At 38.7% G+C, this 26,854-nt stretch overlaps 2 protein-coding genes and 1 long non-coding RNA gene across 3 annotated transcripts; 1 reads left to right on the top strand and 2 right to left on the bottom strand.

Annotated features, from left to right (window-relative positions):
- The first annotated feature begins 9,960 nt into the window (after window positions 1-9,960).
- Window positions 9,961-13,717, top strand: LOC136063807 (uncharacterized). Its single transcript, XR_010625445.1, has 2 exons — window positions 9,961-10,379; window positions 10,832-13,717. It is a non-coding gene; the product is annotated as an uncharacterized LOC136063807 (long non-coding RNA).
- Window positions 13,718-15,118: 1,401 nt separating this feature from the next.
- LOC111996768 (uncharacterized) lies at window positions 15,119-15,627 on the bottom strand. The gene is made up of 2 exons (XM_065764712.1): window positions 15,539-15,627; window positions 15,119-15,458 (listed from the first exon to the last, which is right to left on the bottom strand). The coding sequence occupies exons 1-2, from the start codon at window positions 15,625-15,627 to the stop codon at window positions 15,119-15,121; spliced, it is 429 nt and encodes a 142-aa protein (XP_065620784.1).
- A 4,298-nt stretch (window positions 15,628-19,925) lies between these two features.
- LOC111984351 (beta-amyrin synthase) lies at window positions 19,926-26,190 on the bottom strand (the record flags this gene model as incomplete). The annotated part of the gene is given in 20 exon segments (XM_065764723.1): window positions 19,926-20,121; window positions 20,412-20,495; window positions 20,592-20,672; window positions 20,894-20,946; window positions 20,949-21,070; window positions 21,231-21,421; window positions 21,542-21,598; window positions 23,342-23,439; window positions 23,537-23,651; window positions 23,757-23,876; window positions 23,965-24,081; window positions 24,173-24,364; window positions 24,709-24,875; window positions 25,076-25,114; window positions 25,117-25,159; window positions 25,354-25,370; window positions 25,373-25,550; window positions 25,695-25,784; window positions 25,970-26,082; window positions 26,085-26,190. Coding segments are annotated over 20 exon segments (2,106 nt in total), but the record flags the coding sequence as incomplete, so codon positions are not given.
- Window positions 26,191-26,854: the final 664 nt, after the last annotated feature.

Below are 26,854 nucleotides of genomic sequence, written 5' to 3'. Positions count from 1 at the left end.
TTTTTTTTTTTTTTTTTTCCCTGAGAAAAAAAGTTGCCACAGCTGAATTTGAAAATGGGAATCTAAGAAATTTTTGCCCTAATAATAATAAAAGTATATTCACTGTTAAATTTTAGATGAATTCAAGATCTACATTGGAAATTTTAGGTTTTACCTTGAAAAATTTCCTGCAAAAAAAACTCAATTGTCCAAACAAGTTGAGAACTGATAGGAGACTTTTTTTTTTTTGAGAAGGAACTGATAGGAGACTTTTTATTTTTTTTTGAGAAGCAACTGATAGGAGACTTAATTACTCTTAACGAGGAAAAAAAGAGTAAACTAAACTAAAAAAGAAAAGATATCCTAGTTTTGTAATTTACTAAGTTTTCCAACACGCACAACCCATCTCAACTTTATTGAGTGGTTGCATTATTTCAAATTAGAGCTACTTTTTAGCTTTACCAGCTAGGCCGCTACTACCTTTAAATCTTGTCTTCTCCTTTTCCTTTTTCTATTTAATCGGGACCCAAACACACACGCATACCATACGACATCTAAATAAAAATGAAAAGCAAAGAAGAAGAAAAAAAGAAAAGAAAAAGTTCAACTCTCAATTATAAAAGAGAGTGATTATTGAAAGGAGATCATATGATTGCTTACTTAGAGACGGACTGGTGGAGAGAGAGAAGGGGTTGGGTTTCGGTTTACTCGAGTTAAGTACATATGTGAACTTTATAAATTACCACCTAACCTAGTTTGGAGAAATTTTTTTTACACTAGCTTTCATATAAACTTTGTTCAGAAACATATTAAGTTTTTTCAAACATGACTTGAGCCTTGATTTTTATAGAAAAATATTTTTATTATTTTTTCATAAATATTAATGCTTTAAAAAAAATAATGCTTCATATTAATTAATTTAAATAAAATTGAAACTTAAAGGGCTTAATTAAATGAAAGTAAAGTTATAGGATTGAATTGATTTTCAAGCAAATGTTTTTTTTTTTTTTTTGAAAAAAGAAAGGGGCATTATGAGTAGTGGTGTTTAGCAACTAATTTACACTGAAGCTGTCCTATCAAAAAAAAAAAAAAATTGACACTGAAGCTTCGAACAGAAATTGAGGTGCCGCACTGGAAAACAAGTCGATCGATTGAACTGAAATGGGTGATCAGAGATGACCTCTCATTTTGTCATTGGTTCGGTCAAGTGGTTGGAATTGAATATGGTATTTCACTACAAACTGAACCGCACAGATATATGTATGTATATCTCACAAAACCCATCCTCTCTCTCTCTCTCTCTCTCTCTCTCTCTCTCTCTCTCTCTCTCTCTCTCTCCAAAGTCCAAGCCCAAAATCCCACACTCATACGAAACCTAAAAACCCACACCAAACCCAATAAGCCAGTACCATATATCCAAATAATCAATGTATATCTAAAACAAACTGTAGCAAATCCAAATAATCAAAGTATATCTTGTAGAGACTCAGTTTGTATTGACCCTGAGTATGAATGAGTTTTCAGCCCATTAAGCCCAAACAATAAATTTATAGAGAGTGGGTTAAAGGTTTAGTTGCTGGTCGTCGTTCATCAAGCATGAACTCTCTTTTATAAAAGAAATACTTAGAGTTTCTTTACAAATGGGGGGATGCTTCTCGGCCTGTGGCCGAGGAGACCCTTTTCTTCTCCCTTTTTCCCCTCCTTTCTTTACTTTACTTGCTTTTCTTATATAGTCTTCATCTTCCTATCTCCTTCTTCCATCTGTTGATCATCCATTTGCCTCTCTTCTGGCCGTCCGTCCCATCAGAGGCCTTATCAGTACTCAAGTGGTTCACTCTGACCAACGTTGCCCTGCTAAGGGGTTATCTCCCCATTAATGCGGCCAGGGGGGTTAGGTGAATGCATTAAATGCGAGGGTGACAGCTTACTTTGGGGTTGGTCTTTTCCAAAAATCATCCTTGTCAGGCCGAGGATGAGGAGGTCCTCGGCGTGGATTGGGAAAAGAGGCTTTCCCCAATCTAGCCTTGAATAGTCAGTGTTCCTCGGCATGGGCCTTGGGCCTGCTACACGATGGGCCGAGGATATCAGGCCCACGAGCCCTACAATAGCCCCTCAAAACCCTGCTGCACGTTCCCTCGGACGGGGATGAGGGTTTTGATACCTGCGGGCCCTCTAGATGAGTCGCCCCACTTCGGTTCGTGTTAATGCTGGCGGTTTTTTGACTGCCCGATGCGCGTTTTTTTTACGTTTCAAGACTTAATGCGTGCTCACATTAAATTTTGGTGGCACCATGTTTCCCACGTTCAACGGCGTAATGGTAATCGTTCGGTGGGGATCTCCTGCTTTTATGTGTAGGCAGTTACACTTGGGGAACCTAAGGGGGAGTATAAGTACCTGTTTAAACCGCCTGGTTTCCTCATTTTCACGCTTACAACCATTGATGCGTATGACTTGCGTCTAGTTCAACTTGCACTCTTCTTGAAGAGAATCGCCATATTTCTATAAGTCATCTTCTTCTAGTGACTCCCAAATTTCCTTAATTTTACTCCTCCTTTTCTTCTTTTGGAACTTTTAGTCGTCTTTGGGGAATGAGTAAGTTTAAGAAGTTGGTTGATTCCGACGAGATGATGAACAAATTCATTGTCGGCTATGGGATACCCAATAATATGAGTTTGAAGTACTGTGAAGAAGGGGAGTGGTACCTTAAGAGGAGAGAGGGTGAAGTCGTAATCCCGATAGTCGCTTTCGTAGAGGGAGGGATGAGAATCCCTATGAGGCCAGTGACCCTCAATTATCTTAGGCATTTTCGCTTGGCTCCTACCTAGTGTGCCGTGAATGTATTTAGGATATTAGGATGTGTAGACATCTTGAATGAGAAAATGGGGCTGAGACTGACTCACCACGATGTGAACTGGTGCTATAACCTTCATCACCTGAGGGGTAAGACGTACTATATGAAGACAAGGGACGATAGGATTCGTCTCATCCAGTGTCTTCCTGATTCCAATAAGGGGTTGACTCAAGATTTCCTCATAGTGTCAGGGGAGTGGCACAACGGTTTTCATTGCCCAACAGTAGAGGGGGAGCCAGGTAGGGTATCCGAAGTAGAAGACAATCTAGGTTTCAGTATTTTCAAGTTTTATAACTGTATATCTGATTTGGCTGATTAACCATAGGAGTTTCACTTTTCTTTTCACAGATCCGCACGCCTTTGTACGTCATTTCCATTTGGTTAACAAAGCGAATTTGGAGACCGTTCTTAGGTCGGACATTTTCCTAAACGAAACTAATAACCAGGTTAGAGCTGCTCATCACATTCTCGGATGCGACCCAGCTCAGAAATCATTCCTAGTCCCGAAGCACGTAATTAGAGCCCGTGACCCTCGGCTTACGCAGATCACCGTGGTGGAGGACGGTTTTGCATTTATTGAGGGATCTTATATACCTGAAGGCATTCCGCTAGCAGGTCCCTCCTCATCTCAGCAAGTAACGGTGGCCGAGGAAGGACTATCTAAGAAGACAAGGGAGGTGGTTGAACTGAGTTCTTCTAAGGACGAATATAGCGTGTTCAACCTAGCTGATCAGTCCGAGGATCCCTCTGGTGATCTAGGAGACCCTCATTTGTCCGAAACCGATCTCCAGTCCCTAAGAGTTGGTACTCAGGCCGAGATGGGTTTAAAAAGACAGCCCCAAACCAATCTTCTTGACTTGCTCGAAGGCGGTTCCAAGAAGGGTGGACCAGAAGAGTCACAGCCCCAGCCTCCAGCACCTCCGCCCCAGATTTTAACTGTGCAAACCAGGTCGTCCTCTGTCCCCATAGTATCAGACCCCCAGACTGAATCTCCTGACCCGAAAAGGAAGAGGCTTTCTAAGGGTAAAGAGCCAATGGATGGGAGCAAGTCCCACTCCCCGCCCGAGGAGGGTAGGTTTCGCAGGCTTTCGAAGCAACTGAAACTTGGTGGTCAACGGAAGGGTAAGAAGGCCACCCAGCAGTCCGAGGCTCAAGCCTGGCTGCCCGCTGCCATGCTCCATGATCAGCCCCTGATGGATAACGCGTCGATGCGGGAATCTCAAGGAGCCGAGGGGGCTCTCGTAGCCGATGCCCTGGAGAAGTCTCTTCTTCTTCCTACTGACATGGCCGAGCTAAAAAATATGAGTGGGTCAGAGGTTGTCCTTGACCTTAAGAAATACTTAGGCATGGTGGGTCCTATGGCACCCGTTTACTTTATTCGACCTTTGTCGCTCAGTACCTTCCCTTCTCTTTACAGAGTTACTTTTTTTCATTGGCAGGCTATCCAGGCTCTTTTCAAGTTAGATGAGGAGATCGATGGCCAAAGCAATGCCTTAGCGCGAGAGCGTGACAAGTTCTTGGAAGCTGCTAATACCCTCAAGAGATCCGAGGCCGACCTAAAAAAGGCGACCGAGGATTTGGAGGAGATGAAGAGGGCCAGGGATACTGCTGCCTCCGACCTAGTCGTGGCCAGGAAGCAAGCTGAGGCTCAAACTAATCGCTTGCAAGACGTTGAGGGTCAATTACAGACTGCCAAAGAGAACATTACCTATATGAAGGAAAAGTTGACCGTGGCAATCCATGAGAAAGGTGTTGCCGAGTATGCCAGGGATGAGGCTGTGAGAGCCAAAGACGAGGCAGTATTTGCAAAAATAGACACCGAGCGCTCTGTACAACAGGCAGAGGAGGAGGCTTTCGCAAATGGGGTGGCTAAGACTGAAGCCATCCTTCGGGCTCAAGTTCCTGCAGTGTGCAGGCATTACTGTTCTCAGACCTGGCATGAAGCCCTCAACCAAGCAGGGGTTGATGTCTTATCCGATCTTAGGAGGGAGGACAGGGTATATTACCCTATTGCCATTCGCGAGGTTGCACCTACTGCTCCCGAGGAGGGGTCCTCATTACCAGCGGTTGAGAGTCACGATAAGACCGCCGAGGATACACCGTTAACTGACCAACCATCCGAGGATGTTGAGCCCCAAAGAGCGTTGGGGGAAGTTATAACCGAGAGTCAAGAAATACCACAAGACGTGGCAAGTCCTCCAGCGGACCTTTCGAGACCAAGCCCTTAGGCCTTGGCCAAAGCCTTTTGATTTACTTATTGACTTAATTTGCCTACTGAGTTGAGGAGACTAGTATACGACATAGGATAAATTCGTTTATTTTCTCTTTTATCTTCTCTTTTATCTCATTTGTTTTCTTGCCTCAGTGGCGTTGTAACGGAGTTGTATACTTTCCGTCTGAACTGAATACTTAATACTTTGCTTCCAACTAATGATATTTTCTTTTATTTGCTTTGCTATTGTATTCTGCTCAATATTCGTATTCTATTCTGGAGTTAGCCGCATGAAACCATCTGTTATCCTTCAAATATAAATCTAAAGACCATATTATAGCTTGACTCTAAGTAATGCTTTGGTTTTTCTTCAGATAGTTATTTTCTCCATGGGTTCGAGTTCAAGGACCATGCAATACCCTGGTTATGCCTAGTACTTCTATTTTTCTATAAGTATCTAGTTTTCCATAGGCTTGGGTCCGAGGACCATGCAATACCCTGGTTATGCCTAGTACTTCTATTTTTCTATAAGTATCTAGTTTTTCATAGGCTTGGGTCCGAGGACCATGCAATACCTTGGTTCTGTCTACCACTTCTATTTTTCTGTAAGTATCTAGTTTCCCCATAGGTTTGAGTCCGAGGACCATGCAATACCTTGGTTCTGTCTAGTACCCAGGTATAGTGGTGTGTATAGTTTTACCATAGGCTTGGGTCCGAGGACCATGCAATACCTTGATTCTGTCTACCACTTCTATTTTTCTGTAAGTATCTAGTTTCCCTATAGGTTTGAGTCCGAGGACCATGCAATACCTTGGTTCTATCTACCACTTCTATTTTTCTGTAAGTATCTAGTTTCCCCATAAGTTTGAGTCCGAGGACCATACAATACCTTGGTTCTGTCTAGTACCCAGGTATAGTGGTATGTATAGTTTTACCATAGGCTTGGGTCCGAGGACCATGCAATACCTTGGTTCTGTCTACCACTTCTATTTTTCTGTAAGTATCTAGTTTCTCCATAGGTTTGAGTCCGAGGACCATGCAATATCTTGGTTCTATCTAGTACCCAGGTATAATGGTGTGTATAGTTTTATCATAGGCTTGGGTCCGAGGACCATGCAATACCTTGGTTCTGTTTACCACTTCTATTTTTCTGTAAGTATCTAGTTTCCCTATAGGTTTGAGTCCGAGGACCATGCAATATCTTGATTCTGTCTAGTACCCAGGTATAATAGTGTGTATAGTTTTACCATAGGCTTGGGTCCGAGGACCATGCAATACCTTGGTTCTGTCTACCACTTCTATTTTTCTGCAAGTAGAGGTTTGTCCTCGGATCGCTTTACTGGAGGTGATTCCTCCTTGGGTCGGATTATGATCTTTACACGTGGCGTTGATCTCGCCTCCAGCTCAAGGCCCCATCCTTTTCATTTATGAAGCGCCCTTTGTCTGTTCGTATTCCGCGCTTGACGCTTCGGTGCGCGAAACGCGCCTTCATTAATGTCCTCGTGAATTAACACGAGTCCAACGGTCTACGGCCTCCTTGGAAATTGGTGGCTTCATTATTAGCCCAGCTGATGATTCTCTTTTCGAACTCTGCATGAATTAATTCTCACCAACCCCCACCCCTATATAAGGTGGGGAGATGGTTTCTCCACAACCCATGGACCTCTCAACACAAACAGAACAAAAAACACATTCTTCCAACTTTCCAAGCCCTTTTAACAACCCCGCCAGAATTGTGACTGGAACTAGCGAAAGTCGGTATGGCCGCAGCCCCCACTGGGCTTTCGGTGCGACAAAATCTAGGCGTAACCCCGATGGTACCCTACAAGGTGGCCCAGAGGGATGTTGTTAGAGTACCTAACGTCTTTCCTCGGAGCGCACCCCTGACGAAGAAGACGTGCAAATTCACCTCATGGGCGGTGCTCGAGTGTTGCCGTCTCCAACGGCCAACACTCGTGAGGAGTGGAGAGAATCAAGGGAACATCATGGGGGAAGGTATCCCGGAGCCCCTGCATCTGCTCCTCTCTTTGTTCCAGCTCCGCCTGACCGAGAAGGGAGTTGTCGGTGGCCTGGAAACATGATGGCCCTCCCCCTTCTCTGCCTTTTGTGTCAAGCTCTCCCATTCTCTTTATAGCAATAAAGGGACGGCTTGACACTTCCCACCGGCTAGCTTTTTTAGGGCGGCTCCACCTGAGCCTCTGATTGTAGAAATAACTGGTGGGATTAGCTTGTAAATTTGTGTGTGAAACATACCTGCCTGAGCCTCTGATTGTAATCTGTACTGTTTCTATTTATGAAATAATAATATCAAGAATTTTCTTTTTTCGCTGTCGAATCTTCTATATTTTTTTTTTCAACCTACTGTAAAACGACTACTTAGAACACTCGCTTGGTGCGCCGGCCAGCACCCTAATCCTCCCCACAGACGGCGCCATTTGCAGAGACTCAGTTTGTATTGACCTTGAGTATGAATGAGTTTTCAGCCCATCAAGCCCAAAGAATAAATTTATAGAGAGTGGGTTAAAGGTTTAGTTGCTGGCCGTCGTTCATCAAGCATGAACTCTCTTTTATAAAAGAAATACTTAGAGTTTCTTTACAAATGGGGGGATGCTCCTCGGCCACAGGCCGAGGAGACCTTTTTCTTCTCCCTTTTTCCCCCCCTTTCTTTACTTTACTTGCTTTTCTTATATAGTCTTCATCTTCCTATCTCCTTCTTCCATCTGTTGATCATCCATTTGCCTCTCTTCTGGCCGTCCGTCCCATCAGAGGCCTTATCAGTACTCAAGTGGTTCACTCTGACCAACGTTGCCCTGCTAAGGGGTTATCTCCCCATTAATGCGGCCAGGGGGGTTAGGTGAATGCATTAAATGCGAGGGTGACAGCTTACTTTGGGGTTGGTCTTTCCCAAAAATCATCTTTGTCATGCCGAGGATGAGGAGGTCCTCGGCGTGGATTGGGAAAAGAGGCTTTCCTCAATCTAGTCTTGAATAGTCAGTGTTCCTCGGCATGGGCCTTGGGCCTGCTACACGATGGGCCGAGGATATCAGGCCCACGGGCCCCACATATCTAAAACAAACTGTAGTGAATTTGAAGCAAATTAAGGTCGATCGAAGGTAAGTCTCTTTAACCCTTCATATTTTCTCTTTGATTTGATGTTTTGATATATGGGTTTTAATTTTTTGATATGTGGGTTTGATTAGTGGATTTTGGCTGTAGGTTAGATTTGGAAAATTTTTGGGATTTGGGGTTGTGCCGACTAAACTAAGCCACACTAGTGCCCAAAAATTGGGAGGTCAAATAACTAATTGCCGGCGATCATGAGTGGAGCTAATGAAGTGGTAACTAGTTCCTAACATATAGTGGCAAGTTTGCTGAATAACTACATCATGAATACCCCTAAATGTGGGAATTAAACTTTGGACCTCTTACTCTGAATTAAATTTCAAAAAAGTCTAGGATCATAATATTTTTTTATAACTTCTTGCCACAATTATGAAATGGCAGAGAGTAATTGTTGAAAAAGAATGATAAGCCTATATGTAGGGTCACGGTTTGAAGCCCAAGCCCAATAAGTACAGGATTGTGGGTTAGTGAGCCCAATACAGTAAGTTTGTAGAGAGTGGGTTGGAAAACTAGGCCCTAGTAAGTATAACAGCGGCTAGGATGGTTTTGTAAGACCATCATGCAAGAACAAAGCAAATAAGGTGGGATGAATATGTTGTTCGATGAGACAAATCTCTGTATAGGTTGATGAAACTGATTACAAGTGTTAATCTGGTTGCTACTGTCCCTTTTTCTCTATTTTTTCTAATCCCCAGCCCTTCAGGGGTCTCACATTATATATCTCTTTTCCAGTGATCTCGGTCCTCCATTTGTCAATCATCTAGGCCACTACTTGAGTATCCGTACCATTAGACACCTCTTCTGGCCTTCTGTGAGTTGCGGTAGCCAAATAAACACTGTTCAGGAGTCTTCTCCACATAAATGCAACCAGAAAAGCAGATGTAGTGCATTTAATGCGGTGGTGACAGCTTTTTCTTAGATATTTCTAAATTCCCATCACCCTTCCTATGCATTTGACGCCTATCTGTGTTGCCTAAGCTCTCTTGGGATCTTACCTTGACCGTTGGAATGTAGGTTTGGGCTGTGTTCGTTATATCCGAGGAGGAGTTCCTCCTCGGATCATCTTCCATTCTTTCTTTACCTGTGGAGCTTTGAAATTGGAGTTCCCCATAATTACTCGTCCCTTCTCGAACCAGTTTATGTCCTCGGATCGAGCCCAAGGCCCACTTTGTGACCCTGGGCCTGTATCCCTACACTGTACATAATTGATGGTTAATCACTTACAATTTACAATGTCAAAATTGTTGCAAAACAGTTGTGAAATAATTTATGATCCTAGAATTATTCTTAAATTTGGCACAAAGTTAAAACTTGCCATTTATAATTTAAATTTTATAGCTAATATTAGTGTGCGTTTGGGTAAGAATGAAAAATTAAAATTGTAGGTTCCAGTTAGCTCAACTGGTAAAGTTTCTAATGGTTGAATAAGAGATCTAGGGTTCAATCTCCACCTACACAAAAAGTTGAAACTCTCTTAAAAAAAAAATTATTTCACTATTTAACTTATTTTTACTATTATTTATAAACTCCACTGTACTTTTTAACACTATTTATTGACCTCACTTTACTATTTTAAGTTTAATTAACTTTTACTTTTATCTATAATATTTTAAATAATAATTTTTTACTTTTAATAAAATAGGCAGTATCTAAAATGGTAATTTACCATTCGACAAGAAATTTAAACAGTATTTCACAGCTGGTCACCACGGAGTTACTCTGACCTTTGCCACGCTGTGAAGCATTATTTTTCTAAGGGAAAAGACAAACCAGCTGTGATGCATTGTTTAAAGCGAAAGCCACTGCGAAATTACCGAAACGGAAAATGTGACTTAGAAAGAGGAAGACTTATATTGACTTGACTCAGAACAGGGGATGTGAAATTGTGAATAAAAATCTCCCTCTTTCTCTCTTACACACGCACACACGGAGAAAGAACAGTATTCATTCCTTTATTATTAAACAGGAAACTTATCTAGTAGGAATTAAATCAGGCGTTGTTTCAGGAGAGTCACTCTCCTATAATTTGAAGCTATAATTTGATTCTTTCACTTAATTCTTCTGTGACCTAGAGAGAGAGAGAGAGAGAGATGGGAATGTCGGACAATGCGAAGTGGCTGATACTAGCGGTGGCGTCGAGTGTGTTCATTGGGATGAGCTTCATCTTGAAGAAGAAGGGTCTTAAACAAGCTGGTTCCACTGGTACTGGGGCAGGTTTGTCATTTTTGTTCTTCTTCTTGTTCTTGTTCTTGTTCTTCTTCTTTTTGCTTATTCAGTTGGGTATTTTGAAGTTTGTATCGGATCGCTATGGAGTTTTTGTTTGGCGGAGAAATCGGTGAATTTAGTTTGGTTTGGATATTTGTAAATTTAGTTCTGGATTTCAATGTATTAGTTTTTAAATGCATTGTGTGTTTGTGTTTGATATAGAGATTTAGTTTGATTTGCTTTTTGAAGTTTGAATCTTCGTATTTGATAGGAAAGAAAGAACGGTATGTTCTCAATTTTCTCACATATTCATCACTTTTATATCTTTCCTTTCACTTCGCCCTTGAGATGAAAAATTCACATCAAATTGTTTTCTCTTTCCTTAATTTTCTTTCCTTTTAATTTATTTCTTTTCATTTTAATTGATCGTATCTTTTTTTTTTTTTGGATCTATATTATAGCTCAAGATTTACCGGCTTCCATGAGCACCCAAGGAGCCTCGACTTCATCACCGTCTTCTTCTTCAACACCTCGGCGTACATACGATGTCTTTCTCAGTTTTAGAGGCGAGGACACCCGCAAATGCTTTACGGATCATCTATATAATGCTTTGGAAAACAAAGGCATTTTGACCTTTAGGGACGATGAAAAACTTGAGAGGGGAAAATTCATCTCACAAGAGCTCGTGAAAGCTATAGAAGAATCTAAATTTGCTATTGTTATTTTCTCAGTAAACTATGCGTTTTCAACATGGTGCTTGGATGAACTAGATCATATTGCTAGATGCAGGAAAGAGAAAGGATTGGAAGTTTTTCCAATTTTTTACCACGTCGAACCATCTGATATACGGAAACAGAAGGGAATTTTTGGAAAAGCATTTGATAAATATAAAGAAAGTTTTAAGGAAAAGGTGGAAACATGGAGATCTTCTTTAAGTGAAGTGGCTAATCTCTCTGGCTGGGATTTACAAGATAGGTATAATTTTCATGACAAATTTATTTCTCATATATAATCACCCAGTCTTCTTTCATATATCATGAAGTATATAATATAAATAGTTATTAAAAAATGTAGCTTAATATGCATGAATTGAAATATTGCAACATGTACTAGTTAAATTTTTGTTATATTATTAGAAATAGTATGTGACCTTTTTTTTTTTTAATATTTAGTGAGACCCCTTCTTTGGACTTATTAGGTACGCTCCTTTGCAATAACAATAAATAAATAAAAAAAACTATTTTATTTAGGGACATAAATTTTTATTTTATAGTACGGACTTAAAATTTTAGAGTCCGTGAAGAGGAGGCACTTATATTTACAACCTCACGAGTTTGTAAACAAAATAATAATAATTTATTGGCTCTCTCTCTCTCTCTCTCCACTTCTCCCTCAGTCTCTCTCAATCTCTGAAACTCTCTTCTCTCTCAACTCTCCCTCGTGAATTTAGGTAGGATCTCTTATTCCCTCTTTTCTAGGAGTCTGTTTGGTTAGGAGTCTGTTTGGTTGGGATGAAAAAGTGAGAGGATAGAAAATGAAAAAATGATGGAAAAGTGAAGAGATAATTTCTTCCATTTGTATTTGGTTGGAGGGTGAAAAAGGGAAAGGATAGAAAATAGAATTTGTATAAATTTATTTACATGCCTTTATTACGTAACTTATTTTATATAAATATTTTATAAAGTAAAAAAAAGAAAAAGAAAAAACTGGTTCTATGTAAATGTGAGTAGCAGAGAACCCAGGAAGAAAAAGGTTTAACGAAACCAAAGACAGCCCAAAAACAAAAAAAAACAGATTTGAAACAAAAAGGAAAAAGAAAAAGAAAAAAAGAAAGAAGGTTCAACGTCAGACAAAGAACCCATAAAAGGAAAAAAAAAATAATGCAGCAAAGGAAAAAAAAAGGAAAGAAAAAAGTGTCAACGTTGAATTTATCTCAGGAGAGTAGAAGGGGGTAGAAATGTCATTTTAATTAAATCATTTTCCCTTCTCATTTTCTCTCTAGTTTAGGGAAGCTAATAAATGGTGGGCCTTGTCATTTTCTCTCTTTCAAAATCACTCTAACCAAACGCTCTTTCCACCTAAAATCTCTCATATTTTCTCTCTTCTATTTTTCATCCTCTTTATTTTCACTCCAACCAAGCATAGCCTAAGTTCTCCGTGTTCTAATGGTGGTGGATCGGTGGGTTTGGGTTTTGCTCACGGTGGTGGGGATTGTGGGTTGTTGTTTTTATTTTATGGTGTTGATGGTTGGAATTTGAGGTCAGAGGGTGGTGTTCTTCAGATTTTTAGTGGTGGTGGTTGGTTGGTTGGTTCGGTGGTATGGGTGTAGTTGTTTTGGTTTGGGTATGGGTATGTGATTGTTTTGATTTGTTCCAATTTGGGTATGGGCATGTGGTTATTCTGATTTGGGTGTGGTGATGTGGTTGTTCTAATTTGTTCCGATGGGTTTGTGGTGGATTGGTGCTAGTCTATCCACTTCAAATTTTTTTTTTTTGGGCGTTGATGGTGGATTGTGGATTTTTGTGGGTTGCTAGTGGTGGTGGTGGTGTCAAGTATGTGTAGTGCAGCGGTGGTGGGCTTGTGGTAGTGGTGGTGTAAGTAGATTTGTGGTGGTTCTTGTCCAGAAAGAATGAGAGAGAAAGAATAAATAAAAATAAATAAATGGTAAATAAAAATAAAGAAATGGTAAATAAAGAATTAAAAAATAATATTTAATTTAAGTGGTTAAAGAATAGAAACCGGGATGTAGGGAGTATTGATAAATGAGTTGGTATAATAGATAACGTAACTTTCTAGATGGTAAAATAGAGACCAGTTTACAAACCAGGATGTTGGTCACAGATGCACTTCCAACAACTTTGACAAAACTGATCCCAAATACAATTATGCACACAAAACTACATAAAAATGAGAGAATAAGTACATAAAATTTGTCACTAAATAAGCCAACAAAACTTGTACTTAATAATCTATTATTTTCATTATATTTTTTTTGGTTAAATTAAAATTTACTCTTTGTGATTTTATCCATACCCAAAATTTTGGACAGAAATGAAACGATTAGGATTCTACCCATATTAATAGATTTTGTATTTCGTAGACTAATCCATCCCTCAATTTCATTTCTTTTTTCCTCTTCCTCTTCGTCCATTGTAGCATGGTCAAGCACTTGGGTTGGAATTGTGAGGGGTTATTTCTTCAAGTTTGTCCATAAAATGGCTCACAAGTCTCACATGTGTGAAAGAACTCTAATTTAGATGGAACCCTAATGGTTTTAGGATTTAAAGAGTAATTGAAACTTTGTATACTAAAATGTGAAATGGCCAAATCAATGGATAAATTATATATATTCAGTTCCTCTAGTAAAATAAGATAAGTTTAGGTGAAAATACCATATTGATCTTTACATTTTTGGGTCACAGTCAATTTGAACCTTACAATTAACTCACTAAAGTATGGAAAACGTTAACATGGCAAACAATGTGCATTGTTGAAGCACTTGAAACTTACGTGTCAACTAAAATAATAATAAAAAATGCCACATCAGCATTTGAATAAAAAAATTAAGGTTAAAATGCAAATTGCATCGTCTAAGTTTGGTTGAAATTCATTTCAATCTTTTACCTTTACTTTTGTTCAATTGAGTCATCTAAGTTTCAAATTTATTCAATTCAGGCTTTTTGTCCAATTTTGTTAACAAATTTACTTTAAAAAAATATATTATTTTCACTGTACGGCCCCCACACCATGACCCGTAGTAGGCCTCGAACATCGACCTGGGTATATGGCCCGTGAGGCCCATCTCCCTTTGCCAAGCGGCCCACCCCCGAGTCACGCCTGCCACGGGCCCAAGCTTTGCCTCTTCATTGCTTCTCGGAGAAACCCCTTCCCGAGTCTTAACGTAGCTCGCGGGAAACCCCGCCCCGTACCAGATTGGTCATGCCACGGGAAGACACCGCGGCCGGGAACCAACGCGGAGATGGAAACCAAGTTCCAACGCCACCCTCACCACTTCCCATGACTACCTAACTATCCACTTACGATCGATAATACTGGACCGCCTGTTGCACTTATTGGCAAATAATCATGACCTCTTCGCCATTCCTGAACTATAAATACAGGAAGTTTTGAGAAGAGAGGGGTTGGAAAAAAAGGAGGAGGAGAGGAGTGAAAAGAGAGAAAACAGAGTGAGGAAGCGGTTCAGAGCCCCGAGGAGAGGAAAGCGATTCCATTGGGCCTTGGCGTTCAGAACGACCCAGTGTAGGAAATCCTTCCTCAACCCTGACTCGTCGGGCAATCCCATTCTAAAAGTGCTTGCCGCGATCTTCTCGTTCCCTCCGCCGATCTCGTTGTAGAGCTCCAGTATCGGCTAGCGTAATCACGGAGGGTCTCCCCTGCCCTCATCTTCATAGACAGCAGCGCGTCCACCGGTTGTAGTTCCCGGCTGCACGTCACGAAACGGGAACCGAACTCCTGTATTAGCTCGGCGAAACTGTGAATGGAGCCCTTACGCAACCCGTTGAACCACCTTAGGGCCGTGGGACCAAGGCTGGAGGGAAAAACCTTGCACATCAGAGCGTCATTGCGGGTATGCAAAGACATCATCTGGATATAGTGGCTGACATGCTCCACGGGATCCGTCTTCCCCCCATACGAATTGAACGGCGGGCGTGTAAATCGGTCCGGCATCGGTGCTCGCTCAATGTCTGCTGAGAATGGTGACTAAGCCGCCCTGCGCAATGCACGGCTCATAGCATCCATAGCTGCATTCCTTGGCCGTCCCTCTGGAGAATCCGAGCCCGATTTCCGTATTCCCGGGACCGAGAGCGATATTGCCGCCGGTAAGATTCTGCTGAACGAGAGCGGTCTCGGCGGCGACGGGACTCCCTTGAGTGTGAGTGCTCCCTATGTTGGTGTGATCCCGGTCGATTCGAGCCAGTCCCGCGCCTCTCTCCCTCATCGTCCGGCCTTCTATCTCGGGCGTCTTGACCGGCTCGGCGGCGCTCGTTTCGCGCTTCCAGTTCCAGTTCTTGTACTAACCTCCGTAGCCGCTCAAGCTCTTCATCCCTGACGTCAGGCTGCCCACGTCTGGAAGCGTGGGATACCGTTCTCCCCGTTTGATACGACCCCTCTCCAAGGCCGGACCATTCTTCCTGCTGCTCGTAAACCGGATCCTCGCGGTTCTTCTGCCTCCGTTCCCGCCAGGTAGAGCCCCTGGAAGACCCGCCGAGTCACTCTCGGCTCCACCTCTAGACATCTATCCTGTACGCGAGTCTCGGCGGAACCACTGCTTAGTAGGATTTTCCCACAGACGGCGCCAATTGTACGCGCCCAAAACCGAAACCCTGTTGGGCTGGGCCTTGCTTGGGCTCACAACTTACTTGTATCGTGGGTTTGGATTTCCTACACTGGGTCGTTCTGAACGCCAANGCCCAATGGAATCGTTTTCCTCTCCTCGGGGGTCTGAACCGCTTCCTCACTCTGTTTTCTCTGTTTTCACTCTTCCTATCCTCCTTTTTCCAACCTCTGTCTTCTCAAAACTTCCTGTATTTATAGTTCAGGAATGGCGAAGAGGTCATGATTATTTGCCAATAAGTGCAACAGGCGGTCCAGTATTATCGATCGTAAGTGGATAGTTAGGTAGTCATGGGAAGTGGTGAGGGTGGCGTTGGAACTTGGTTCCCATCTCCGCGATAGTTCCCGGCCGCGGTGTCTTCCCGTGGTATGACCAATCTGGTACGGGGCGGGGTGTCCCGCGAGCTATGTTAAGGCTCGGGAAGGGGTTTCTCCGAGAAGCAATGAAAAGGCAAAGCTTGGGCCCGTGGCAGGCGTGACTCGGGGGTGGGCCGCTTGGCAAAGGGAGATGGGTCTCACGGGCCATATACCCAAGTCGATGTTCAAGGCCCACTACGGGTCATGGTGTGGGGGCCGTACAGTAATATTAACCCAAAATTTCGTTTTCCCATTCTTAAGTAGGTAGATTGAATTGGACTAAATTGATCTGAAATAGACCAAATGGACCAAATTGGACCGAATAGACTTAAGTGGACTGAATGGACCAAATTTGAAGGAATGGACCAAAGTGGACCAAATTAAATCAAAGTTGACCAAATAGAGCAAATTGGACTGAATTGGACTAACGTAGATCGATCTGGACCGAATAGATGAACTGGACTGAATCGATCTGTTGCTTGCATAGCCAAGATTGTGTTTTGATATAAACTCAAATTTTTACATCCAAAATAATCCAGTATTAACTCTGTTGGGACATATGTAGTTCACTTGTTAAGAACATATGTCATTCTTTTATGTAATTGGCTAATCCTTTGACAAAACGCACTTTACTAGTATTTTGGGTAGATCTAGGATGTGTTGAAATACTTCAAGAAACTATGTTTCAAGATCAAGTGTTAAAGCCTTCAAGTTTGTTCAAGAAAACAAGCTAAAAGTGCAAAGTTACTAAAGCTCAACAGCTAGCACGTGTCGAGATTTAAGGAAGCTGTTCTGCCCGTGGCTCGACAGCTATCTTGACAGATGCTCGACAACTTCTATCTGTCGAGGTTTATAAAATCAGAATTTCTGATCTGATTTCTTGGGATCCGTGGATGTGTTTTTGGGCCTTCTTTTCTCCTAACCCTAGACATATAAAAGAATTGTTTTAAGGGCTGTCAAAGTGTTCACAAGTTGCATAAGTATTGAGCAAACTCTATTCAAGCAAATTGTGACTGAAGACAAAGTTTTGCCCTAATTCATCTCTTCTGAAGAAGTTGCTATGTATGTGCATCTTTGGGTTTTGTGACCAAGCATCTTCTTGATCTTCATCATGGATGAACTGAAGAACTTTGCAGCCAACAACTCTTTCTAGTTGGTGATTGAAGTCACGTATTGGGATCTGCACATTGGTTAGTCACATACTTGGGAGCCGTGCATCAAAAGGGGAAATTGTCACTGCAGAAAACTGCTTGTTGTGATAATAGTGGACTTTCGGGAGTGGTGACCTGAAAATCACCCGGTGGGGTTTTTGCCGTCAGGTTTTTCCCATTCGTAAACAAATCACCGTGTTATTTATTTTACGTTGCATAATTAGTTTATTGGTGATTTATTTGTGCTACCACACGTTTGCATGTTAAATTGATTAATTAATAACTTGGCTAATTAATTAATTAATTTAATCACAAGGGGTAAATACGTCTTTGGCCTATCAAACTCAAATATAAATCAAATTGAAACTGTAAGAGAGAGAGAGAGAGAGAGAGAGAGAGAGAGAGAGAGAGAGAGAGAGAGAAACTACTTGTAATAGGGAACTAAAAAATACAGCACCAAAATGTATGAACCTAAAATAAAAGTTTTTAAAATCACAATGATTCATCAGTATAAAGTAGAGTCGCAAGAAAGAATAAAAATCGAGAGAGAGAGAGAGAGATTCTAATGATGCTGTTAGTATTTCATTAGGTGTTCCAAGCCAGTGGAAGGCAATGCTAATTGATGTAGGACACAATTTACTATTTAATTATTGTAATTTATTATTTTTGGTATTTTTATGTAAAAAACGTTATTTTAGGTTTAGGTGATTTATTTCCTTGTTTTTAGGTGCATTTAATGCTTTTTAGGTCAAATTTGATTCCTGTTATGGTTAGGTATCAATTAGAAGTTATTTTAGATTATATTTTACTGTCAGTCAAGTTTTAAGGAGCCCTTAAATAGGCCCTTAAGTCTGTAAACGTTTTTTATAGACTATTATCAATAAACACAGACATTTTGTCAATTTTCTCTTCTGGTGGATTCCAGTTTTATCTCCTTGTGGATTCAGGGAAACCCCTCGTGGACTCGAGGTTTACTACCAGAAACTAACAGTTTAGTTTCTGTTCCATCAAGAGAGCATCGTGTGTGCTTCTCTTCAGGCTTTCGCGACATCAGTTGGTATCAGAGCCTTGACTTACCCTGGTCTGATTGCTAACCGACGAGACGGTAACTACCACCACAACAACGACGAATAACTTAGCGAGTATTACGTGACGTACAACAAGCACTCACAAATATCTATGCTAGGATGGCACCGTTGAAGAATGGAAACAATAGGGATAACTGCAGCGAAGACATAACTCACGGGCAACCTATTGGTAAGCAAATTTCATATAGACCTTATAAGAGAATTGCAAGTTTTAATGGTTATTTTTTAAAAGAAGATTTTCTTGATTGGTTACTTGATCTAGATGATTTATTTGACTATGAGAATATTTGTTATGAGAGAAAAGTTGGACTTGCTTTGTATAAACTTAGTAAGTATGCCTTACGTTGGTGGGAACAAGTACAATCTGATAGAATTCGACAAGGTAAAGATAAAATTCGATCATGGCCAAGGATGAAAAAGATGCTTGCTATCAAATTTTATCCTTTGGATTGTGAAGAAATCTTGTCGTATACAATACAAGATTATTATTGGCCAAGAAGTTCATACTTGAATTATTTTGAAGAGCCAAATATTCCACCGTTAAAGGAAGAATTATATGTTAAAGAAAATATTGTTCTTAAAGAATATGGAGAAGTCAAAGAAGAAAATATAGATATTTCTGAGGAAATTAATGAAGGCCTTGTTATAGAGAAGAACCTAAAATCAAGATTGTGGAGGAGATTAATGAGGACCTATTATAGAGAAATATCTTGAGGTTGAGATAGTAGAGACCATTAAAGAAGAAATTATAGAGGAAGTTGTCAACAATCTCGATGAAATCAAATTAGATGATTGCAACATTCAAACTCCTATTATTTTATTGGAGACATCGAAACAAAGTTTATTGATTTTATTGGGGTGGAAAGATTTGATTTGATTATTGACTCTTATTTGGTGAATATTTTCAATTACATGAAGATCAAGGGAGAAGAAGTTCAAGTTGCCCAATTAATGACTTTCAAGTTTGGCAAGAAGTAAAGAAGATGAAGTATTCAAAGTATTTGTTCTCTTGCATGGGAGATTTCAGATTTCAAAGATGAACTCGAGGACGAGTTTGTTTCAAGTGGAGGGGTCTGATGTAGGACACAATTTACTATTTAATTATTGTAATTATTATTTTTGGTATTTTTATGTAAAAAACGTTATTTTAGGTTTAGGTGATTTATTTCCTTGTTTTTAGGTGCATTTAATACTTTTTAGGTCAAATTTGATTCCTGTTATGGTTAGGTATCAATTAGAAGTTATTTTAGATTATATTTTACTGTCAGTCAAGTTTTAAGGAGCCCTTAAATAGGCCCTTAAGTCTGTAAACGTTTTTTATAGACTATTATCAATAAACACAGACATTTTGTCAATTTTCTCTTCTGGTGGATTCCAGTTTTATCTCATTGTGGATTCAGGGAAACCCTCGTGGACTCGAGGTTTACTACCAAAAACTAACAGTTTAGTTTCTGTTCCATCAAGAGAGCATCGTGTGTGCTTCTCTTCAGGCTTTGGCGACATCACTAATGAAAGAGCAATGCTAACAAGCACCAAATATTTCAACATTTTTACAAACTGTTACTGTGACAAAGTTTTATTAGTTTTATTCCATGCCACCACTAACTGGTGGGTAAGACAGAAAACTAAATGGTACATAATTGTAAAAGAACTAAGAACTTGCTTTGCGACTCTGAGTTACATAGTTTTGGATGGCAATGGAACATGCTTGCGATATTCTCCAAGGGCCCACAATGGGAAAACATTTCTATATGCTGAATAGTGCAACATGCAGTTTTTCAAGTAGACTCCTGTGGTTTCCTGCCACAACAAAGTAATTAATGATTAATTACAAATTATTGAAAGTAAAATTTAAGCAAAGCATTGTACATCATGTTATTTTACATTCTTTTCTGCCTTTTTTTTTAAAAAGAAAAAAGAAAAATAGAAAGTGATAGCTTTATTAGTTGTGTTGCAACTTGCAAATTAACTACTATCAAGTTTATTAGTCAAGGGAAAAAACTACATTCCATAATGGAAGAATGATATCTATGCTCTTGTCAATTTTCATATTTCTATTTGTTATTTGAAGTTATGTTAAACAAAGACACCTGTTGAGGAAAATCGCCATTTTCCAATTGGGAATTGATTATCAGCTTCGCTGCACGATGAATAGGTGTTGGGTCTCTTTCAGCCTATTACAAGTAAAATTTTATTTTTAGAATTATTCAAGAAAAACAAAAGATAACACAATATAAATGTAATGATAAGTTTTTAAACCATAAACTAACCTGTTTGGCAAGAATAAGACCCATCATTGCCCATGAAGTTTGTACCAAATTTGATCGATTTACTTCGAGAGGTATATATATCTATGACCAATAAGAATAGAGAATTTGTTATTTTAATTTTGATGGAAGAATCTATACAACATCTACAAGATCTCATTTAAAACAAGAATAGATATAAATTTCTTTAAATTGAATCATTGATCTACAAAAACTTCATTGAACCAAATTGATGTAACGAAAATATTAAATATGAAAGAAAAATAATTTAGAGTCTTAAAGCAAAATCCATGGTTAAACACTACCTTTTCCGGGCATGAAAGATGACTCTCCGACCAGCCACCATCATCTTTTGTGTACTAAGTAAAAAATCAACAGCTTTACGTATAGCAGAGCAATTGTTGTAAGTCTTGCCTACTGCAACTAATGCTCCAAAGGCAAACCATGTACCATACAGAAAACAAATTCCCCAATTTCCATACCTACAACAAAGTCTCATATTGTAGTTGATTTGTATTACATCTATATATAAAACTATGATAAAAATAATTGTAAACAAATGTTTCAAATTCATCATGTAATTAATCTAACCATAATAATTAACAATAATAATGATATCTAGTAAATAGTACATGAACATACCAAGAACCATTGGGCATTTGTATGTCAAGAATGTATTGGACTGCTTTTTGAATTGAATTCTCAATCTCCTTTTTCCTATGCTCAGGGTACAACTTCTTAAACAAAAGTAAAGATTGGATTGATGATGCAGTGCACTCAACATACTCATGCTCAACGACAATACCCTCGAAGAATTCCGTGGGATTTAGCCACTAGAAGGGAAAAAAAAGGTAATTAATTTTCCACTGATATATGATAATTAAGAGTGAATATATCAACATAAATTTCCAAATGAACATTTCAACGACAATTCAATATGTTAAGGTACTAACTTCTAACCACTCTTGAGCTCCTGCGGGCTCCCAAGCTGATAAGCCTCCATTCTTACTCTGCATTATTAACATGAAAATTGGTATGAGATTTTCAAAATTTGAATTCTATAACAAATTATTAGGTGGTGTAATATTCCTTAGATATAGTAAATATTGAACCCAACCCATGTATATATATATATATATAGTAAGGGTCCAGTTAATGTATGCCCTTAGGGTATACATTAACAAATCCATTTTTGGAAAAATTTTATCGGGAATTGAAAAAGCTGTAAAAACTTTTTCAATTCAGGATAAATTTTTTTCCAAAAATAGTATACTATTGTGTGCCGCTAGGGCATACGTTAGTAAAATCCATGTTAGGACATATGTGTTTTAATGTTAGGAACATATGACAAATTAGAATTGGATAATCCTATGACAAATTAGAATTGGATAATCCTTTGACAAAATGTACTTTAATTGTAATTTGGTAGATCTAGGATGTGTTTAATGCTTCAAGGAACAAGGTTTCAAGTTCTAATGTTAAAACCATGCAAATCTGTCCAAGAAACAAGTGAAGAAGTGTTGGATTTTAAAACTCGACAGTGAGTATCTATCAAGGTTTAAAAAGTTGCTGAAACCTGATGCTTGATTGCTATCTCGACAGATACCTTATCTATCGAGGTTTATGGAATTTAGTTTTTCAGAGCTAATTTTCATCTAATCCGTGTGTATATGTTGGGCTTTCTTTTCTCACAACCCTAAACATATATACGGATTATTTTACGGGCTAGCTATTAAAGGTACTTGCACAAGTATGAAACAAAGTTTTGTTCATGCAAATTGTGACCGGAGACTGAATTTGCCCTAGTTCATCTTTCTTTTAAAGAAGCTGCTGTGTTTGTACACCGTAGGTTTTTATGACCAAGGAGCTTTGTGATCTTCATCTTATAATGAACTAAAGAAGTTTGCAGCCAACATCTTTTTCAAGTTGGTGATTAAGTCACGTACTAGGATCCGCACATCTATTGTTTAGTCACGTACTAGGAGCCGTGCATTAAAATGAGAGATCGTCACTACAGAACAAGTCCAATTGGGTATTGTGGTAAGGGTTCAATTGTAGGTTGGTATAAGGTACTGGGATTCCTCTACTTGTAAATGCTTGTTGTGATGATAGTGAATTCTCGGGAGTGATGACCTTAAAATCACCCGGTGGAGTTTTTGCCATATAGGTTTCTTCATTCGTAAACAAATTACCGTATGTCAATTTCTGCTGCATTTAGTTAATTGGTGATTTGTTTGTGCTATCACACGTATTGTATGCTAATTGAATTAAATAATTAACTTGACTAATTAATTTGTTAATTTATCATGAGGAGTCAATACATTCTTGGCCTATCAATCCATATAGTAAATATTGAAAAATTGTAAAAACTTTGGTTTTTTAAGAAGAATATTCCTAGATTAACAAATCTCTCTAGATTTGAACAAGTAATTTTCAGCATTTTTAGATACACCTATAACAATGGTAGCTTGTATTACCTATTCACGCCTATGCATGCAAAATAAGGAAACACAGATATACAACACTATGTTAGACTAATGGTTAGATGATTTGTTCACCAATTGAAAATTGTTTGAACTTTTAAGAATAGTGATAATTTATAATGATATCATAGCAATTAGACTATCACTCCCATTAATTAACAGGTTAAAAGTTTTTGCTATAATGGTAAAATCATTTAAATTCGTCTCTTCCCAAGGGCATATGTTTTGCTACTAGTAGTAATTTATCATTCTAGAAAAGTTAATCCTCACCTGTAAATAAAGTAGGATATTTACTGCATCGAACAAGCACTCAGGTTCCATTTTCTCACCAACAGTTTTAGGTGGCATCATTGAAAAAAAGCAGAGCACTATGAAGTATAGGAGAATTTGGTCACACAGTGATTATGGACAAGTAGCAATAGTAGAATTTGAAAAAGTATTAAACAGAGTTATTTACCTTCAAACATTCTGCAGTGCAATCAGAAACTTGTAATCCCTGATCTTGATCAGAGAAAGTCCATGATCCTTTAGAAATGTGACGATGCATTTTTCTAAAGTCTCCAACAGGATTGTTCCTAACCTTTACATTGTTTAAGGGGAACACAATAACTCCAAATGATATATTAACAATGACTTTCCTAAGCAAAAATGTAGACTTTTATGATTTAAGAATTAAAAATCAAACCTGGGATCTTTTTATGAACTCATGCCCTTTCATCAATACCGGTCCAATTTCATCAATGAGATCACTAGCTAAAAGAGCTTGAATACTAAAACCCGCATCCCACGATTGACTACCAAAACTCTACACACAAATTGCATATATCAAAGTCAGCAATTCATGCAAATGGATAGGTAAAAAGTTCTGCAATTGTTTTGCATAAAATGTGTACTAACATGTGCCTTGATCCATCTTCAGCGACCCATATGTATTCTTTCACCCTAGCAAGATGCTTTTTATAAGCATCCCCATCTGGATCTTCAACCCAACAAGCAAGCATACACATGGACTGTTCAATGCAAACGGTATTAGGAAGAATATTATATAGCCCAAATTAACCATTTCTATGGCTTTTCTAGAGCATTGTAGAATCACATTACCTTTTCCACAACCCCAATGGTAATGTATCTAGTGATTTCATCTTCATAGTGAATGAGCTTCATTGCTGCTTTAAGAGCTTTTTCTCTAACCAATTTATTTAAAGGCCAACGAGTGAGAATAGGCTCAGTTAATATGTATAGGCTATCCCAAAGTAGATCTTGTATCAAAGGATGCGGATAGTAGATATCCTCCTGTAGTAATTGATTCCACAATCAATGCATTAGCCAAAAAAAAAAAAAAAACTCAATCAATGCATTGAAAGATGTATTTAAAAGACTATATGGTAAATTCATTAATTCCACAATTATCAGCCACGAAAACTGTTGGAATATTGACGAGTGAGTGACGTGATTATCTAAGTATTAAATTTCTAGATTGGATACTAATGACAAGATTGAGTGATTAATATAATATAACTGGGTCCAAACATAAAGGCTTAACTTTTGGGTCATGTTATGTCCTTATATATACGTCATATTAACTCTTCAATTGAAGTCTTCTCATAGTGTTATCTCCTCATCAAATATAAACTCACCTTTGCGCATTGATGACGTGCTTTGGCCCAATTAACTTCACTGTAAGGTTGAGTGTAAAGTTCCTCCCTTAATTGAAGAATAAGAGGTGTAATTGGCCCAACAAACCTTCTCCCATATAAGTATGAAAAAGGCAAGTACACCAACCGACAATAGATCCACATTTTGGCTGCATTTTGGCACCACAAAATTGATATGTTATTATTAGAATTTGGTGCATTAAAAAGAATGTTAAACCTCTGTAGTGACAAAGGCATCAAAGAAATGAACTAACTCTGTGAAACATCGACTTAACTGATTTTAGAAAGGTTCCACATGCAATAATGATTTAAAATACTTAATGAAGAAGTAATCATATATTGTATAAACCTGGATACATGGGAAGATATGGAGGGAGAAGCCAAAATTCGGAGGCATTGGGTTGCTTCCCGCCCATTCAAACACACCAAGTATCTACAGTTTACAGGACATTACATAATAGTGTTAATTATCAACAAAAAGTCATCATGCATGGTCAGTACTTGAAACCAAATTTGTTCATTGCTCAAACTGTGAAAGAAATATGATTACAGTTTAATTAAAAATATAAATTATTTTGAGTATTTAACTCTAATTTGATGTGAATCTTCTCAAATAAATAGTCATACCGAAAGCCAGGACTTTCCCAAGATGATATGTGTGTTGCACCACCACGATCAAGAATCCATTTTCTTGCTCTTGTACAAGCATTGTCCTGACCACCATCAGGTCCTTCCCCAAGTATTCGCATACAAATGTAGCTGATGATTGTGCAAAACATGATGCTGTGGCCACCTATGTAAAATCCCCATCCACCATCTTCATTCTAAAATGTGATAAAGTTATAGCATAATTATTTTACATGATGTTTGAAGTTTGAACTAAAAAACAATAAATGAAAGTGGCAAATTCTGCAAAAGCCCTAATCTTTTTAATATAATTAACATTTTAAACTTGCAAGAAAATGGACCTGATGATTGTATATGTAACGAAGAATTTTCTTTTGATACTCAGCTGGGAAGACAACATTAATATGTCCTGTAATGTACAAACATATTACCTGCATTTTTTGGATCAAATACAAGGCAAACCAAAATAGTTCATTAGCGAGGATGTTGTTTGGAACAATTACATTGTTCACAGTCAACTCAATCTTAGAAGATATTTTAGAGGTGTATATTTACTTGACAAATTATAATGATACAACAATATTGAAAAATTAATAATGATAATGATGCAACTCACAAAAGGAGGAAGGAAAAACAACGGGCCAGAATTTTCAGCAGGCCAATGGCCATCACAAGACTGCAAGGCCGCATAGAAATGGACAGCCCTCCTCAATGCACTTGTGGCCTTTCATATGTGATTTCCTCTCCATCCTCAATCTTAACTGGGGGAATTGTATGTTTGAAGTTTTTCTCCTTCAAAAACTGCAATCATTTTAATAATTCTTAAGGTATTTCCAAATAAAATTACTAAGGCACTAGAACTTTGAAATCCGTAAGTGTGAACTGTAGCATCACCTACGAATACCATAGAATTCCATTTCACAAAGTCAACAACCAAAATAACAATTGTAAAATGGGTACTATATTTTACTAGAAATTTAGTCCGATGAACATTGATCAATGATATTTTTTAACCAATCCGAGTGACCACTAGAAGATAATGATTGTTGTTTTTGTTGTTGGCTTTTTTATTATTTTATTTTTAAATACAATGAAATAATAGTTTTTAGAATTGAGAATTAACTCTCTATTTATAAGCCAGCATAAGAGTATAATACAAGTATTCCCCTTGCATTGTTTGATGTTCACTAGGTCCTTTGTTTTCATTTGGTTTAATAAAAGTCCAAGTCTACTCAGACTGGTTTCTCAAAAAAAGAGCACAATACAAGTAATATGCGTGCAAGTAAAGTACGTCGGACCTACAGCCTATTGGGCTTGTACATTAACATCCACCTGCAAACTCAACATTGAGGATGATAAACCTCGAGTTTGGAAACTTGATCACAGAAGCATCCTGTGGGATGTAACTTAGTATAGATGTTTGCAAGCTGATCTTGAGGTGACAAAATTTAGCTTAATACCATGTTAAAAATTGAGAATCAAATCTCTATATTTATGTGTG

Source organism: Quercus suber, unplaced genomic scaffold (genome assembly GCF_002906115.3).
Source record: "Quercus suber isolate HL8 unplaced genomic scaffold, Cork oak 2.0 scaffold_579, whole genome shotgun sequence".
In the NCBI taxonomy this organism is placed as follows: Eukaryota; Viridiplantae; Streptophyta; class Magnoliopsida; order Fagales; family Fagaceae; genus Quercus; species Quercus suber.
Note: the sequence above shows the minus strand (reverse complement) of the source record. Positions and strands in the feature narration are given on the sequence as shown.